Source organism: Neofelis nebulosa, chromosome 12 (genome assembly GCF_028018385.1).
Source record: "Neofelis nebulosa isolate mNeoNeb1 chromosome 12, mNeoNeb1.pri, whole genome shotgun sequence".
NCBI classification, from domain to species: domain Eukaryota; kingdom Metazoa; phylum Chordata; class Mammalia; order Carnivora; family Felidae; genus Neofelis; species Neofelis nebulosa.
Window position 1 is genome coordinate 3,222,364 of NC_080793.1, and position 17,182 is coordinate 3,239,545.

The 17,182-nt window shown below is 61.4% G+C and overlaps 1 protein-coding gene across 2 annotated transcripts in view; it reads left to right on the forward strand.

Annotated features, from left to right (window-relative positions):
* Positions 1-17,182, forward strand: part of COL5A1 (collagen type V alpha 1 chain) — a 149,858-nt gene that overhangs the window by 56,845 nt on the left and 75,831 nt on the right. For both annotated transcript variants that reach the window (XM_058693633.1, XM_058693634.1), the window contains exons 5-11: positions 3,885-4,016; positions 4,834-4,971; positions 5,539-5,775; positions 6,649-6,807; positions 6,956-7,012; positions 10,816-10,857; positions 11,089-11,151. In XM_058693633.1, the coding sequence (XP_058549616.1) occupies positions 3,885-4,016; positions 4,834-4,971; positions 5,539-5,775; positions 6,649-6,807; positions 6,956-7,012; positions 10,816-10,857; positions 11,089-11,151 (828 nt within the window). The remainder of the gene's footprint in view (positions 1-3,884; positions 4,017-4,833; positions 4,972-5,538; positions 5,776-6,648; positions 6,808-6,955; positions 7,013-10,815; positions 10,858-11,088; positions 11,152-17,182) is intronic.

A 17,182-nucleotide genomic window follows, 5' to 3' on the forward strand; every position in this document is an offset into this window, starting at 1 on the left:
ACAGCTGTTATCCCCGTGTGCCACTGTGCACGCAAGGGGTGCACCGACGCCAGCTGCCCCAGCCACCCCCAGAGCCCCCCGAGCCCCCTCTTCCTTACAGAGATTGCATTTGGAGAACATACGTTCAGATGTCAAGCTGCCAGTTGAAGGAAGAAAATGTTTTATTTGAATTGGATGAAAGTCGAACTCGAAGTCCTGTTGCTTAATAAAAGTGTGTGGTTTTGGTTCGCTGTTCCTGTCACGTGGTTCTCGTCTGTTGGAGAGTTTACAGTGTGGGCCAGGAGCCTCTGACATCCAAAAGGAGAGGGAGAGGCAGAGAGGGACGAAGAGGAGGGAGAGGGAGGGAGAAGGAGCAGGCGGGCAGCTCTGTGAAGGAGGGGACAACTGAACTTGGGGAGGGGAGCCCTCTGCACGGAGACAGGTCAGCTTGGGGGAGTTCTGAGCTCCTTGCTGGTCCTTAGGTTTTTCAAACTGAAGCGGGGAGCGGGGGGGGGGGGTCACATATTTGGACCCATGTCTCAGGCATCAGGTAGGATGGGCCTCTTCTGGACTCTAGGACTGTCACCCATTTCTGCCACTGAGTCATTCCCCCTGTGCCCCGTATCTGGGCCAGTTTTCCCACAGAGCCTTCTGGGAGCCAGGGAGGACGCTTAGTGACTTTGAGTGGCACACCCTGCCAGCCTCCCATTGTCCAGCATAGTCCAGGATCCAGCACAGAGGAGGGGTTCACACACCTTTATCAAATGAAGGTCAGGGAGGGCGTGGCTTCCTTGCTTGGGCCCACGGTTTTGACATGTGCCAAATGAGCACCACCTCTTTGGGTCAAGCTCATGGGTACGTGTTCTATTGCTTCACTCATGGCTCTGTCTTCAGGAGCAGAACATGCCTTTAGTTGGACCATGGGAGAGTGGGGGGGCGGGGGGCGGGTACAGGAACAGGGCTAGTCTCAGGTCTTTAGAAAGGGACAGTGGGACGTAAGAGGCATCAATGACGACCAGATGAATACGCGGTCTGGGTGTGCATGCGATCTTACCCATGGGCATAAGGCAAGTGCAAAGTGTTAGGTAGAGTGTGGACACTGCCAGGCAGTGGTTCTGGGCCACGGCTTCATCCCTGTGTGTGATGCAGGGAGGGGCTGGCACTTAGTAGGTTCTCAATAATTGCTATTGAATGGGTGATGGATGGATGGATGTTAGATGGTGGGTGTATGGTGGATAGATGATGGATGGAGGGTAGATGTATAGATGGATGGGTGGATGGATGGATGATGGATGTAGGGCAGATAGATGGTGGATGGTGGGATGGTGGGTGGGTGATGGATGGATATACAGTTGATGAATGATTGATGGATTGGGATAGTGTATAGATAGATAGATGTGCATGTGGCAGGATGGGCTCTGGGCCAAGGAACTCAACACCTGGCACAGCCCCTAATTATTCTTTCTTGGGCACCATCTCTAATGACATAGTTCCAACGTTTGGCATGCTTGTCCATACTCCTTTTCCTCTTTTTGAGCCCAGGCAGGTCGTATAAGTGATTGATATTGTGCAGGCTACATTGAGCTGGCCCCACCTCACCTGCTGTGTGACTGTGGATGCCAGACAGGTGACCTCAGGGCTTTGGGTTTCTCAGCTTCAGATGGGAATTAATAGAACATAATTCATAGGGTTCTTGTGGGTACAAAAAGAGTGACAGCACGCAGTTTCTTTGTCTTGTATCTGACCTATAGTAAACATCGCCTGTACGTTAGCCATTAATAAAATCATCATGACGTCAGTTTATACCCATCTGGTTGGGACCCGAGGATCTTCTGCCAGGAGGACATCAAATGTTTGATAACATTCATGAGACCTATGGTTCTTGTTCCCTTTTGTTTGTCTGCTGTTGACACATCTTGATGAGATCAGCATAAAATAGAACTGCATGCTTTTCCTAGCTCGCATGGTGGGACTCTTGGCTGCCATGGCAATGAGCCAGAATGCCAAACGGTGGTTGGCAGCGTGGGCTTATCCAGGTGGTAGCATGGGTCTGTTCTTCATTCCCTTCCATAGCTGAATAATATCCCAGTGTATGGACAGGCCACAATTTGTTTATCCATTCATGCGCTGATGGACCTTTGGGTGGTTCCCACCTCTTGGATATTGTGAATAATGCTGTTGTGAGCACGGGTGTCTGTGGACCTATTTGAATACCTATTGCGATACTTTATGGGTGAATTGTTTACATGCCTTGCCTTAGTTCCTAGGATTGGAATCTCTGGGTCGTAGGTTATTTTCCTCTTTAAAAATACTCCCCCACCATAAGGGTAACAGGGAAGGAGGCAGCATATCCTCAAGCCCTCACTATTTAGAGTGGAAGTTACAGCTTGCATTTATCACCCACAGTTCACAAAAGCTCTGAGAACATGGCTGGTACCTGGCAGGTGCCCAACAGGTGTCTGATAAATGGAAGTGGGTGGGTGGCTGGACGCATGGGTTAGATGGGTGAATGGGTGGGTGGGTACAAGGGTGCAAGGATGAGTGGGTAGATGGATGGATGGATGGGTGGGTGGGTGGATGGATGGATGGAATGAGTGGGTGGGTGGGTGGATGGATGGGTGGGTGGATGGGTGGATGGATGGGTGGGTGGATGGGTGGATGAGTGGGTGGATGGGTGGATGGATGGATGGATGGATAGATGGGTGGGTGGGTGGGTGGATGGATGGATGGATGGATGGATGGATGGATAGATGGGTGGGTGGGTGGTTGGAAGGGTGCTGGCTGTCTGGCTGGCTGGATAGATGGGGGGATGGATGGATGGATGGATGGATGAGTGGGTGGATGGGTAGATGGATGGATGGATGGCTAGATCGGTGGATGGATCAGTGGGTGGATGGATGGATGAGTGGGTAGATGGGTAGAGGGAAGATGGGCGGATGGATAGATGGATGGATGGATAGATGGGTGGGTGGGTGGATGGACGGATGGATGGATGGATAGGTAGATGGGTAGATGGATGGATGGGTAGGTGGATGAATGGATGGATGAGTGGATGGATGAGTGGGTGGGTGGATGGGTGGATGGATGGATGGATGGATGGAAGAATGAATGGGTGGATGGGTGGATGGATGGATGGATGGATGGATAGATGGGTGGGTGGATGGATGGATGGATGGATGGATGAGTGGATAGATGGGTAGATGGAAGATGGGTGGATGGATAGATGGATGGATAGATGGATAGGTGGGTGGGTGGGTAGATGGGTAGGTGGGTGGGTGGGTAGATGGATGGATGGATGGATGGATGGATGGATGGATGGATGGGTGGATGGATTGATGGGTAGATGGGTAGATGGATGGATGGATGGGTGGGTGGATGAGTGGGTGGGTGGATGGGTGGATGGATGGATGGATGGATGGATGGATGGATGGAAGAATGAGTGGGTGGATGGGTGGATGGATAGATGGATGGATTGATGGGTAGATGGGTAGATGGATGGATGGATGGGTGGGTGGATGAATGGATGGATGGATGGATGGATGGATGGATGGATGGATGGATGGATGAGTGGGTGGGTGGATGGGTGGATGGATGGATGGATGGATGGATGGATGAATGGATGGATGGAAGAATGAGTGGGTGGATGGGTAGATGGATGAATGGATGGTTAGATGGGTAGATAGATGGGTGGGTGGATGGATTAGATGCATGGTTGGATGGGCTGGCCATCCTAGGTTGAGTGGCGATTCGAGGGCATCTTCCTGAAAGGAAGGCTGGTCCTGAAGACAAGCTCCTCCCAAGATTTGTCTGGGCTGCTCACCACCTCAGGGCATCAGGCTGGCCTCCCGGATCCCCATGTGAGTCCCCGGTGCGCCACTTATTCGAGGGCTTTTGTCCTTTTCCAGGGTGACATCCAGCAGCTGCTCTTTGTCTCCGACCATCGGGCGGCTTATGATCACTGTGAGCACTACAGCCCAGACTGTGACACCGCGGTCCCCGACACCCCCCAGTCACAGGATCCCAACCCGGATGAATATGTGAGTTGGCCCCGTTGGTTCATGGCAGGGCTGTAGGCAGGCCCCTTGGTGGGGGGCAGGGCGGGCAGGCCGGCAGGGGTGGAGGGGACACAAAAGCCGGGGGACCAGTGTTCAAAATAAACCCACTGGGTGAGAGTCAGAGGCTCGTGGTCTGTGGAATCCTGCTCACCCACCCGCCCCGCGTCGGCAGCACCTTGCTTAAGCCCACTTGGCGTTCTCCCCACCTTTTCCGAGTGGAGATCCTCCCACCTCCTGGTCACGGGTGACTCACGTCTTCTGTCGTGTTCAACCTGTTCTCATTAGTCCTCTGGCCTCCTTCTGTGGCGACCAGTCAGAAGAGGAAGGGTGTCCCTCGTGAGGCCGAGGTCCCATGGCCCAGGCAGGTCTTTGAGGCCTTCTGGCCGGACTCCTTCCCCAGTTTTGAGGGTGACACCTTCCCTGTCGCTATGGTTTGGGGCCTCAGCAGAGGGCAGGGGATCCTGAGTGACAGCAGCGTTGTCACAAGACGCCACAGTTTGACCGGCTGTCCAGGCCCTTGGTCCCAAAGCGTCAGCACGTCTGTACCTTTTAGGACTCGACTTTCTTTGAAGGGGACCTGGGGCCCCCGTGTCCTCCCTTGTGCTTCTCACGGGGCTGACTCTGCTGTCCAAGGAGCTGGAGGGGGCGGAAGCTGGTTCGGGGCCGCAGGCGGGTTCACACCCGGAGTGGGGCATGACTCTCCGGTGCCCGCTGTTCCTGGCTGAACCTGGATGGTGAGGAGAGCAGCGTGGCTCCTCGTGGGGCCCGCCTTCCTCACACGGCCCCAATTTTCTCTCAGTACCCAGAAGGAGAAGGGGAAGGTGATGCGTACTACTACGAGTACCCCTACTACGAGGACACAGAGGACCCGGGCAAGGAGCCCGCCCCCACCAACAAGCCCGTGGAAGCTGCTAGAGAGACCACAGAGATTGCCGAGGTCTGGGCACTGCAGGCCACGGGGCCCTGGGGGGCGGGAGGGCACCGTGGCCGCCGGAAGGTGGCGGGTGGACGCTCGGCAGGGGACCAGTGACCGGGTGACTGAGTGACCTTCTGTGCATTGTGCTGCGGGGGAGGCTGGGCAGAGGGCTTTCCACCATGGCGTGTGGACAGCAGACAGAGGTGTGAAGGGGCACGTTGCTTTGAGTCTGGCGTCTTCCTTTTAAAGCCGGAGATACAGGGGCACCTGGGTGGCCAGTGGGGTGGGCATCCGACTCTTGGTTTCGGTTCAGGTTACGATCTCGGGGCTTCGTGGGTTCAAGCCCCGCATTGGGCTCCGTGCTGGCAGCGTGGAGCCTGCTTGCGATTCTCTCTCTCCCTCTCTCTCTGCCCCTCCCCTGCTGTCTCTCTCTCTCTCTCTCTCAAAATAAACTTAAAAAAAAAAACCCGTTTAAACCTGGAGATACAGTTCGCCCTTCTCAAGTGCAGGATCAGGGGTTTTAGGCCACGGACGGTGCTCCCCTGGGCCCCCCGCCTCCCTGACTCCCGCTCCGTTCCCCGCTCTCAGGAGCAGACCGCAGCCCCCACAGCAGCCCCCTCAGTGCCCGACACCAGCGAGGGGGCCGGGAAGGAGGACGACCCCGGCCTCGGGGTCTATGACTACATGCCCAGCGAGGACTACTACACGCCCGCCCCGTATGAGGACCTGAACTACGAGGGCTTCGAGAATCCCGACCTGCCCCCTGATCACGGCGCAGGGGCCGAGGTTCCCACCAGCACGACCAGCACGGCCAACGCCTCCAATGTAATTGCTTCCCTTGCAAGCGGGCCTGGTGCAGGGGGGAGGGGGGGGGGCTGGATGAGGGCTCGGGGCTCCCTCTTTCCTCCGCTTCTGACCTCGGGGGTCCCGGACTGGCTCCCTGCTCCCCGGCCCCCGGGTTAGGGGCCCCTGACTTGCTGAGCCTGTGACACCATCGTCTGTTTTTATCTGCAGATGGGCGGAATGAGCCCCGTCTGCCTGGTATCTTGGGGTTCCCGTGGGGACGGATGGGGATGTGCGTGTTTGCAGCGTCCCTGTCTGGGGCCTGAGGGGGCCGGGCAGGGCAGGTGCGTGAGCTGGGGGTCTGGACCAGGAGGAGGCACGAGGGCAGGTGGTGCCGGCTGCCACCGAGGGCTTTCCCGCCAGGCAGACCGGGCTTGAGGCCTGTCCGCTGACCCTGGGCGGTTTCGTTGCCTCCCGATCCCTGTCCTCATTCAGGAGGTGGCACGACAGGTCCAGGCGCTGTAGGCGAGTTGTAGGGTCGGGGGCCGGTGCGGGGGGGATAAGTGCACAGTAAGTGCATCGCATGGAGCCTGAGTCTTGACGGCCTTGAGCAGATGCCTGCGTTCTGAGGGGTCCAAACCCCCCCCACCCGTCCATGGGATGGGATGGGAGGCATGTTACCCCCAGACCGCGAGGCCCTGGGGCGGAGCCCCCAACACCACCCGCCCTCCCACGGCGTGCCGATCCCGGTGCGGCCTTAGCTTGCCATGGGGTGCTGTGGGGCTCGGGGTGACGTTTCCCTGTGGCGGGAGGAGAGGATGTGTGACTTGCCTGCCCCAGCACGTTCGACCGAGCTCCTGGGAGGCCCCCGTCCCTGCCGTCCTCCGGTGACCCCCCGCTTCCCCTCCCTCCCAGCCTGCTCCGCCTCCGGAAGATGACTTGGAAGGCGAGTTTACGGAAGAAACCATCAGGAACCTGGACGAGACCTACTACGACCCCTACTACGACCCCACGGTGTCCCCGTCGGAGATAGGGCCGGGCATGCCCGCCAACCAGGACACCATCTACGAAGGGGTGAGGGCTGCGGGGCTGAGGGGCTCCTTCCCGCCCGCAGCTTCGGGGCTGGGGCCGGCCGGCCGTGAGCCATTGGGATCCCGTGAGGTCGGGCCTCCCTTTCCCTTCTCTGCCTCATTCTCTGCCCCCCTGTGTTCTGTGAACCCAGATCGAAGGACCCCGAGGAGAGAAGGGCCAGAAGGGAGAGCCTGCCATCATCGAACCAGTAAGGACGCTTTCTCGTCCCCTCTCTGAAGTCGGTGGGGGTGGTGGGTCATGTGGATCATGCAGGACACGGCCCGACCCACGGGGCCCCTCGTGGACGCCTCATGTGCTTGGGGCGGAAGCTGGAGGAAAGGGCCTCAGGCGGGGGAATGTTCTAGACCTTGACCGAGGAGCCTGGGATTCCAGCTGGCGAGACCCCTGCGCTGAGCACGTGCGGTCTGAGCGCCTCACTCCATGCCGGCCTCCAGCACCTTGAGGAGAGGGACTCAGAACCTGTGGGGAGGAGGGAAGCCGCTGGAGGGGTCAGGGGATTGACGGGGCCCCTCAGGCCGGGCCGGGCAGTGCAGGGGTTCAGCCACGGGCTCTGCCGCTCCAAGGCCGGCACTGCCACCGCCTGGGGTCAGCTTGCGGCAACTGGTGAAGCCGCGTGCAGGGACTTTGATGAACTTTGCTCTACCAGGCTGGGGTCACGGGCAGCAAGTACAGGGCTGTGATGGAATGAGGGGCTGGGGGGGGGTCCCAGGGGCGCAGCGGCCGCTCCCTGCTGCCGGGTCCTCTGCCGGGGGCACCAGGGGCCCCCCGGTGGTCTGAGAGCTGCCGAGCTCGGGCCCTGACCCCTGGGCGGACAGGCCGCCACGTGGTCAGCCTGCTGGGGCGGGCCCTGCGGCCGCGTGTGGTGGCCACGGCGGTGTGGGCCGGGCAGCGGCCGTGGACACGACAACGGGGAGGGGCTGGCCGAGGTCCACCCTGCCACGTCGTCCGTGTGCCGGAGGGGAAGGCCGATGTCCTGCACCGAGGCTGGTCACAAGGGGGAGCTGGGCTAAGGCTTCTGCCGCCAGAAGGTGGTTCCCGGTGGCTGGGCCTGGGACGGGACGTCGGGGCTCCCAGGGCCTCACGACCTCGGATTCCTGGGACGGGGAGTTTTGTGGCCTCTCTCCTCTGGTGCTTTTAGAACCTCAACCACTGGTCTCCCCCAGAGGGACCCGAAGCCCCGTGGCTAGGGCAGGCGGGATGTGGCCCGTCTCTGGGGTGGAGCCCCCAGCGGGCAATTAGGGCAGAGCCCTCCGGCTTGGCTCCCTGCCCGGCCTGCGGAAGCAGCTGGATGATGGCAAAGGCCGTCCCCCGGGGCTGTGTGTTTTCCCTCCGGGCCTGCCCCGGGGATGGGGCCTGTCCGTCCCACTGGGCCGTGGCCGCTGGACGCACATGCTTTTCTCAGGCTGACAACACCCTCTTCCGGTACCCCCTGCGGGTCCACGGAGGGCTTATCTGGGGGTGGGGGGTGGCGGTGCAGGGGAAGGTGCGGAGGTGCACCAGTGCCAGGCGGCCTCCTGCTCAGCAACACGAAAGATCCCGACACCAGGCCCAGGGGAAAGGTGGGCTGGGGGGGAGCGCAGTGCCGTGGGTGGCCTGGGTGGGGGCTCCCCAAGAGGACAGTGGGTTTGCCGCGGTCATTACGGGCCTCCCTGGCCAGAGGTGAGCCAGCAGCGTCGCTGAGCTGATCTCACTGACTGCACATGTGCCCAGACAGTCTGGTCCCCGAGTGCATCCGCTCTTGACTTGGGGTGCCTTTTGTGGGGTCCGCATGGCCTCGGAGGCAGGCAGGCTGTCCTGCCTGGGAAGAACGTGGGGCCCCAGGGCAGGTAGGTGCCTGGGCTCCGGGGAGGCCTGGGGAGAGGCCAGGCTGGTACCTTCTGGGTGAGCTTCCTGTCTGCTGGCAGCTGCCAGATGGGTCGCCTGGAGGTGAGCTGCTGGGGGGCGGGGGGTGCAGAGGAGGGGCTGACAGAGGAGAGATGGTCCCACACAGACAGCGTGTCTACGCAAAGTGAGGGAAACCGAGGCATCTGGGCACAGTTAGGGGAGGGCTCCCTCTGGCCCCAGCGCTGTGTCCTTCCCAGTCCCCAGTCGGTTCCACGTGTCCACAGGGGCCTCGCCGGTCCCCCAGGGACACTGTGTAAACAGTCGCAGTTTCTCAACCCAGAGATGCTCTCAAAGTCTTAGCTCTGTAAACAGATGGCCGAGTCCTGGGAGCCGGCCGACGTGGGTCTCACAGCTGACCGCTGACCGCAGAGGGCGGGGTGGCCCCTGTTTCCGCTCTCCCCGCCCTGCCCCAGCGCCCTGCCTCCGGGGAGGTGGACTCATGTCACAGGGGCTCTTGGAACCAGCTCCCTGGCTCCCTCCAAGCCAGGGACACGGCCGCCGTTTCCCCTCGGATCCACACGTTCCGGCGGGGTCGGGGGCCCCTTGAAAGGCAGAAATCCTCTCAGCTCAGGGGACTCCGGTTTATCGGCTCCTGGCTGGCCTGGGCCTCCAGGGACCAGTCCCCAGACTCCGTGTCCTGTGTTACCCGGTGGACGTCCCTCGGAGGCTCTGTTCTGTGCACTCAGAGTTGTCCTGAGCTGGGCGGAGGCTGAGCCCGTCACTCGCGGGGACTCTCCCTGCCGAATTCTGAGACTGGTGCCTGCACCCTGGTGGGGCGCGGACCCGGCTGGGGCCCCGCGGGAAGGCCGCTGCTCTCCCCCATCCACAAAGCCTTCCTCGTTCCCTGGTGGGCAGTCTGGGCTCCCTGTGCTGGGCCCCTTCGCCCCGGCCTGCGGCCTCCTTCCCCACCCAGGCTCCCGTGAGATCTGTGGCCAGCAGCACCCCAGCTCCCCGAGAACAACGGCCGGCGTGTCTGGGAAGACGGCTGCGGGCCCCGGGCCCCGCCGCGGCCAGAGGTCTCTCGCTTGACCCCAGCCCGGTTTCTGAGCCTTCTCAGCTGCCTTTGTCAGAGGAGGAAATTCGAAAGCTATTTGGATGAACTGCCTGTGTATATCTCAAGCACAAATAGTCCTCTGAGCGCACATCTGTGTAAACACGTGTTGGCAGTGACCGGGGAGCCCCGGCGGGGAGGCTGGGGGGTCGGAGGACCTCGCCTGCGCGGGTCTGCGAGCCTCAGCGGGGCGTGCCCCGTCCTCCCCCTGGGAGACCCGCCCCCCCCAGGTCTTTCAAGGCCACTGGTCACCGTGGAAGCAGAGTCCCGGCACAGAGGCACACGCCACCTCCGGGGGTGGGGAAGCAGTCCGCACTCTCTTTGGTCTGGGGGAGCAGGGGCGCAAGGTCTGCCCTGGGGGGCCAGGGACATCCGGCTCCCTGACCCTTGTCCTGGCAGTCTCAAGAATCAGCGGGGGGGGGGGGGGGGGGGGGGCGTGGCTGTGTGTGTCGCCGGCCCCCCGAGTGTGGCTGAAGCCTGCTGGTCCCGGGACCCCCAGATACTATGCCCGCTGTGTTCTCACAGGGGGCAGGAGATCCCTTCCCTCCTACAAGGCTGTGCACTGCCTCGGAGCCCCCTGGAGTGGGAAGAGACACAGAGGGAGTTGGGGCTGCCCGGCCCGGGCATTGACAGCTCTCCCTCGTCCTGCGGGAGGAGGGTCCTGCCCTGGGAAGGGGCTGGAAGCGGATGCCCAGGAGTGGGGAGCATGACCCGGGCCAGGGAGCTCTGTCTTCTGACCCCCTCTGCTACGCATCAGGCCTCTCTGGGGCCCAGGCTGACGGGGGCAGGGGGCAGGAGGCCTTGTCCCCACTTGGCCGTAAAGGTCGTCAGGCAGGGGGCCTAGCGGCAGGGTGAGGGGCTTGGGAAGAAGGCGGCTGCCGGTCCCACGGTCTTGGCCACGTCCCCTCCTTGCTCTGGGCCCCTGGTGGGCATGCACTCCAAGGCCCAGGTCTGTGACCCTCACGGGGTCACCCTGCCGGGGGTCCGGACCCGTGCTGCGATCTCAGGAGAGACGGGGTCCTGGGGTCTCAGACGCTGTCTCCTGTCTTTTCCAGGGCATGCTTATGGAGGGGCCGCCGGGCCCCGAAGGCCCCGCAGTGAGTGTCGTGTTTAATTTCCCGGGCCTGTGGGAGGTGCTTGGGGGTGCGGGGTCAGTGGCACCCCTTGAAGGTCCTGGATGGAAAAGAGGGGGCACCCACCTCTGCAGACCCCCCGGGGCCCAGCGCTGCCCTGGCCCACCCCCACCCTCCCCTGAAGCAAGGTGGGAATGGGGTGTTGCCCTGCGACTGTATCTTTGAATTCTGTCCTGATTTTGTTTTTAATTCCAGGGTCTCCCAGGACCTCCGGGAACGATGGGACCCACTGGCCAAGTGGGTGACCCTGGAGAAAGGGTAAGGGGTGACTCCGCTCCTTGGGACCACACGCTCTGTGGGCTTGTCTGTGTGCCTTTCCGCTCTGTGGCTGGCCTTGTCCTCACATGTGCACGGGTATATCGGCTTTCTTCTCCAAACTGCCCCTGGCCCCCTCACCCCTCCCGCCACCCCCTCATTGCGTCCGTCTTCGGAAATTTAGGGAGCTCGAGTGCTGCCCAGCCCCGAGCCTGGGGCAGATGGCACCTGCAAGGGCAAGAGTGTGCCAGGCCTGAGTCCCACTGAGGCTGCTGTGACCAGCTCACAGAGGGCCCTGTGGCCTGCGATGTCAGGCTGTCCACGTGTTGTCCACGTCACTTGGGATCGGGACCTACATCTGTCCTTCCTTAGTATGTGAGCTTCTTGGGCCTTGATTTCCCCACACTCTGTCTTCCTTGTTGGAAATCAAGCTACTGAATAGGAGGGCTTGCCCCGGGTCAAAGGGACTCGTTCCGGGGTCTCCCTCGGTCAAAGGAACATGTCCCAGGATCCTCCCCAGTCACAGAGACCCATCCAGGAGTCCCCCCCTCCCCCGCCCCCAGTCCAAGGGACATGTCCTTCCCCCCCTGCTCTCCCCCCTCCTCCGTCAAAGGGATGTATCCTGAGGTCCCCAGAGCAAAGGGACGTGTCCCCAGGTCGCTGCCCTTGAGGTGAAGGCTGAGCCACAATTTCTCTCTGACACCTAGTGGAGTTTTGGGGTACTGCGGCCATGGGGTTCTTGCCCAGCTTGTCTCCTTTTTTCTTTCTGGTCCCGTGAATATCGACATGGGCACAGATAGTTATCAGGTGGCCAGGTTGTGGACGGGAGAAACCAGGAGCGTGTGTGTGTCCTGATGGATGGCTGTCCCCAGGGCCCGGCACACCACCCAGAGAGTGTGGACCTGACGCGCAGGGAGGGCGCGTGGACGGGGCCCGGTGGCTGGGTCTGGTCGTGTGGAGGGGCGGCTAGGGTCTGCTTCCGAGGCCACGCGGCAGGAAGTCCGTGGGGGTCTGGCGGTCAGGCTCTGGAGCGGTGCCGGGCACGTGGGGGGGGGGTGTGCCCGCCGACAGAGCAGGTGAGCCCTGACCAAGGGGTTTGGGGTTAGCTGCGTTCTGTGCGGCGGGGTGGCCTCTGAGGACCGATCGCATGGGCACCAAACAAGATGGCGGCTGGTGGCCTTCGCACGCCTCCCGGCCTCGCCGCGTGCGGCCCCTCTCTCTGCCACACGGCACGACTCCAGACACGGGGCCACTGCTCTGCCCTGGCCGCGGGACCAGACCATAGGGTTCTGCTGTCCCTCCCCCAGCTCGCTCTGGGGGCCCTTTCCCCAAAGATCTGTATGACCAGTTGCCCCCACGGGGGCCGTCGTGAGACGGACCCACAAGTGTGCCTGAGCCCAGACGTCAGTGAGGGGGGACCACACGGCGTGGCAGGTGCTGTCGTCTCCGTTAGATGCAGGACGGGACGCTATCCACTGGGTGCACGGGTACTGATGGACCTTGGTCAGCCTCGGTGTTGCTGCGAGTGTCCGTCCCTCCACCCGCCACCTGCCCATCACCCAGTTCTACGCGCTGTCTGGCACTGAGGACTCCTCCCCACTTGGCCCCTGCCTTTGGGCTGAACCGGCTCGGTGCCAGGGGTGGGTGGTCTCGTTGGTGACTGGTGCTCCATACCTGACCCAGCGGCTCTGTTAGAGGAGCCAAGGCCGCTGCCAGTGGGATGTCGTTGGTTTAAGCAACTGGTGTCTCTAAATTCAAGCCAGGATCCAGGAGGACGGGGCCTGGGGATGGGGTCGGCAGAGGGACCCGCTCCTCTGAAGCATGCTGTCCTTGGAGTCAGAGGGAAATCTGCAGCCCACTCGGCCTCCCCAGTTCCTTTCCAAGTGGGGAGGGGGAGCCGATTCCAGGAGCCGAGCACTGCCCACCCTCTGGGCCCTGCGTAAGCCGTCATTGTCTAAGGAGTTGTCCCTGCTCAAAGCTCAGCATCCTCTCTGTGCCCACGTCCCCCGGATACGCAGCTGATCAGCTGGCAAAGAACACTGGATGCAGAGTCGGGATCCTACCCTGCCACCTGCCAGCAGGGAGAACTCAGAATCCCTGTGTAGAATGAAAAAATTTCCCTCCATCCTCTTATGTTTGGTGATGGGGGCCTATAAATTAAACGGACAAAAAGACGGCATCGATAGGAGAACAGGCACACGCTTTTATTACTGTTTTAGGTTTTACATGTACAGGGACTTGAGGGCTTCTGTACCATTTCGACCAAGGGCGATAAATTATGGAAAGTGACTAGGAAACATACAGGGAAACGAATGGAAGGTAAGGGTCGTTTTAGTAAGGTCTGCTCGTGCAGCCTTTTCTCAGTGCCTGCGCTCGGTCTCCCGGTCTCCAGTGATCAGGAGCGTCCTCCTGATCTGGTACAGATCTGATTCTGGTACAGATGGGGGTGGTGGGTAATTCGTGCCATCTGTCCAGAGGGAAACTTACGCGCTCCTTTAAGGCAGGTGAGGGGAGGGCAGAGAACTTTTGCTGATTCTCGGTTACCGTCAGCTCGGTTACACGTCCTCGGAGCAAAGTGGTACGTTTTGGGGTGGCACGTTCTGATCCCCTATCTGCTTGGCCCCATTTGCTTGTCTGGACGTGACAGGTTTTCACTGGGTGATCTGGAAGGACCCTCCCCTCCCTCCCACCCCAGTTCCACCATCCTGGGGTTCTGTAGCCTTTCCTGTTACTAATTATTGATTACTTCCTATGTGGCCTGGACTAGTCGAGCCTGTCTTCCTAACTGGGTGGCTGTCAGCTCCTCCGAGCTGCTGTTGCGCTTGGGCGGTGTCAGAGGTGAGAAGGGGCCTGAGCCATCACCCCGTCCAGCGCCCCTTGGTGACAGACGGCCAGGCCCAGGTGGGCCGAGGGAAAGCTTGTGAAAGCCACGAGGCGGAGGCAAGGCAGGGGCAGGCTTGATCTGGGCCAGCTGTCCTGGTCCGTACTTCATCCTCAGGCTCAGAGGGAAACGAGGGACAAGAAAGCCGGGTGTCCCGAGGGCCCTGTGGATCCCACACGGGGCAGAGCACTCCCAGGGAGCCCGGATCTCACATGCAGGTTTCCTCTCAGGACCCTTCATGTCCAGAACGGAGGCCCTTTCCCACGGGGGCACCTCCCTCCCTGCAGAATCTGATGCACTCAGTGCCCCCGGCAGGGTCACCCCCCCCCACCCCCGCCCTTCCTTATCTTTCAAGGGTCGGGCTTTCCCATGGGATTTTGCTTGGATGTGTTTTCTGTGCCTTACAAGGTTCGTAAGCCCTGCCCTAAGGAACAGCGGTCGGTACCGCCTCCCCCACGAGAGAGTGTGCATCACGGGTGCCGTGTGGGGTCCCCAGGACCACCCTGGGGACTGCACCCCACCGTGCCACCGCTTTCCCCCCGGGTGGGCAGGATTTACGCCCCGTGCCGGGGGAATGGACCCAGGCTGGGTCCCTGGCACCTGACAGGCAGGTTCCGTTGCGGATTGTATGAGGCTGTGTGACTGAGTGAGGCTGGGAGGGCAGGTCTGTTCTCTCCCGCCTCCCGGGGCAGCCATGCGGATCTGTTCTCTCCCGGTGCTCCTAAGCGTCTTCCATGGGGCCACCGTTCAACCCACCACACGTGGTTATTCACAAATTCCCCACGGCCGGTGTCTCTGCACGTGGACACAGGACGCGGTCACAGACGGGCGTGGGCCTCCCTCGCCGCTCCCTCCCCGGAGGGCACTGAGCGCATCCGATTCTGCAGGGAGGGAGGTGCTCCCGTGGGAAAGGGCCTCCGTTCTGGACGTGAAGGTGTCCCATAAGCCGCAGGGCCGCGAGCCACGGTGGCACGGCCCCGCCCTGGGCGTGGCAGGCCATTGTCCTGCTGCGGCTTGAACATTCCCCCTCTGTGAGACGTGGCTAATCCCTTGAGCCCCCCGGAGGCCAGAAGGACCCGCTTTCACACCAGGGAGCATGCTGGGATGCTCCTTTTGAGAGGGGGCAGGCTGGAATTAGAAACAGTCCCGGGCACATCTCAGTGCCTCCGTCCAGCTCTGCCAGCCTCCCGGGGCTCGGAGAGCCTCCACGGGCAGGGCTCGGGCGTTCCTCCCTGTGCCCGCTCCTGCTCCGGGCGGCGGGCTTGGCTGGGGCAGGTGGGGTCAGCGGGGTGAGGGAGAAATGTGCCAGCTTCACTCGAGGCTGTGGCCCCAGCTGCGGGCACAGCTCCCGACCCCGGTTGTCAGATGTGCCGCGGGAAGGGGCCGCCGGAGCTTTACGGCCACTCCCGAGCTCGCTGGCCTAAAAAGGAGGAAGGAAGGGCACACTTGCTGAGAATCTAGAGAATTCATGCCACGGCCCTCTCCTTGTCTAGGTCTAAGAGCCAAGCAAAAATACCTCAGCGTAAAGACTTCTCTGGCCCTCGGGGCCCCCTCTCCCGACACCCTGCCGCCCTTTTCAGGAAAAACGGCTCGGGCTGCCGCGTGCTGTTTGCACCCACACCGCAGCCCGGAGGCGGGCCCTGGGCAGCTCATCCGGCCCTGAGCGGAGGGCTCACGGGCCCAGCTTCGGGTCTGGGTCTGCGGCCGCGGCTGACGGCGGCTTTGCCAAGGATCTGAGTGCCCTTGGCCTTCATCTCTGTGCAGACGCAGGGCCAGCAACGGCCTCCGGAAACCCGGTGAAACAGCAGCGACTTCTTTTTTTTTTTTTTTTTTTTTCTCAACGTCTTTTATTTATTTTTGGGACAGAGAGAGACAGAGCATGAACGGGGGAGGGGCAGAGAGAGAGGGAGACACAGAATCGGAAACAGGCTCCAGGCTCCGAGCCGTCGGCCCAGAGCCCGACGCGGGGCTCGAACTCACGGACCGCGAGATCGTGACCCGGCTGAAGTCGGACGCTCGACCGGCTGCGCCACCCAGGCGCCCCCAGCAGCGACTTCTTAACACGGAGGTGGCCACCTGTGTCTACGTGTAGGTGTGACTGGAGCCCTGCCATGTCACCCCTTGGCAACCCTCTCCTCCGAGCCAGTTAGGGCACTGATTTGGGGGCCAGCCGATCAAGTGACACAGGAAAGGTGACATTGCTTACTTCACTTCTAATCCGGCAGCTGGTGCCGCGCAGGGTCCCCGCGACCTCCCCGCCCGCTTGCCAGAGCGTCCCTCGACGTCCCACGCGGGCTGTGGAACCGAGTGAGCCACACTGGGGGCCCGGGGTCAGTGTCCTGGGAAATGGGAAGATGCCTCTGACGTAGCCCCGCCTTCCAGCTCAGGGGACGAGGTTGCAGACCTGGGCACGGGGCAAAGGTTCGCGGACAGTTTTTCAAGCAGTCGTGGGTTAGTTGCTCTGCGAGACTCACGTTTTAAAGCTTTGGGTGGATTCTTGAGGGCGGGGCATCACTTTTCCCTCCAAAGCCCCTCTTTCCCCCAGTTCCCGGGTCGTCCTCTGCCTGTTCCTTGGCGTCATCCTGGTTGCAGTCGAGAGGGTGAGGGCTTTCCCACCAAGGCTGCAGTCCCAGCACCGTGGCTCAGGAAGAGCAGGGGTGGGGGGCATGGCAGGAGGGGCTCTGGAGGCGGAGAGTGGACGAGGGGCCGCCCCCAGTGGGCCCCCGGCCTCCGGTGCTACACAGGCCCACGCACACCACGGAGACACCACGTGGCTGGCGTCTCGTGCTGGGGAGGCACGGACCCTACGTCTTAAATTGGGGTTTGATTTGGGACCGACTCCGAGGCGGAGGGCTCAGCAGCGAACGACCTCTGCCTCAGGCTGGGTGGGGATCTGCCAGGATTTGTGAAGAGGCTGGCTGATAATACGTTTTTTTTTTTTTTAATAAACTGTCTCGTCCGTTTCACATTGGTAGCGTTCCGGAGCGGCCAGGGTCAGTCTAGAGAATCTATAGGGGGGTGTCTGTCTGCGGCCTGCTTTGGGGACCAGATTAATAGGACGTGTGGGGGCCACCGTGTCATCTGGACACACGGGCTCTTGAGATTGCTCGAGAGGGGTCTGTGTCCCGCGGACGTCCCCCCGTTCACTGGGGT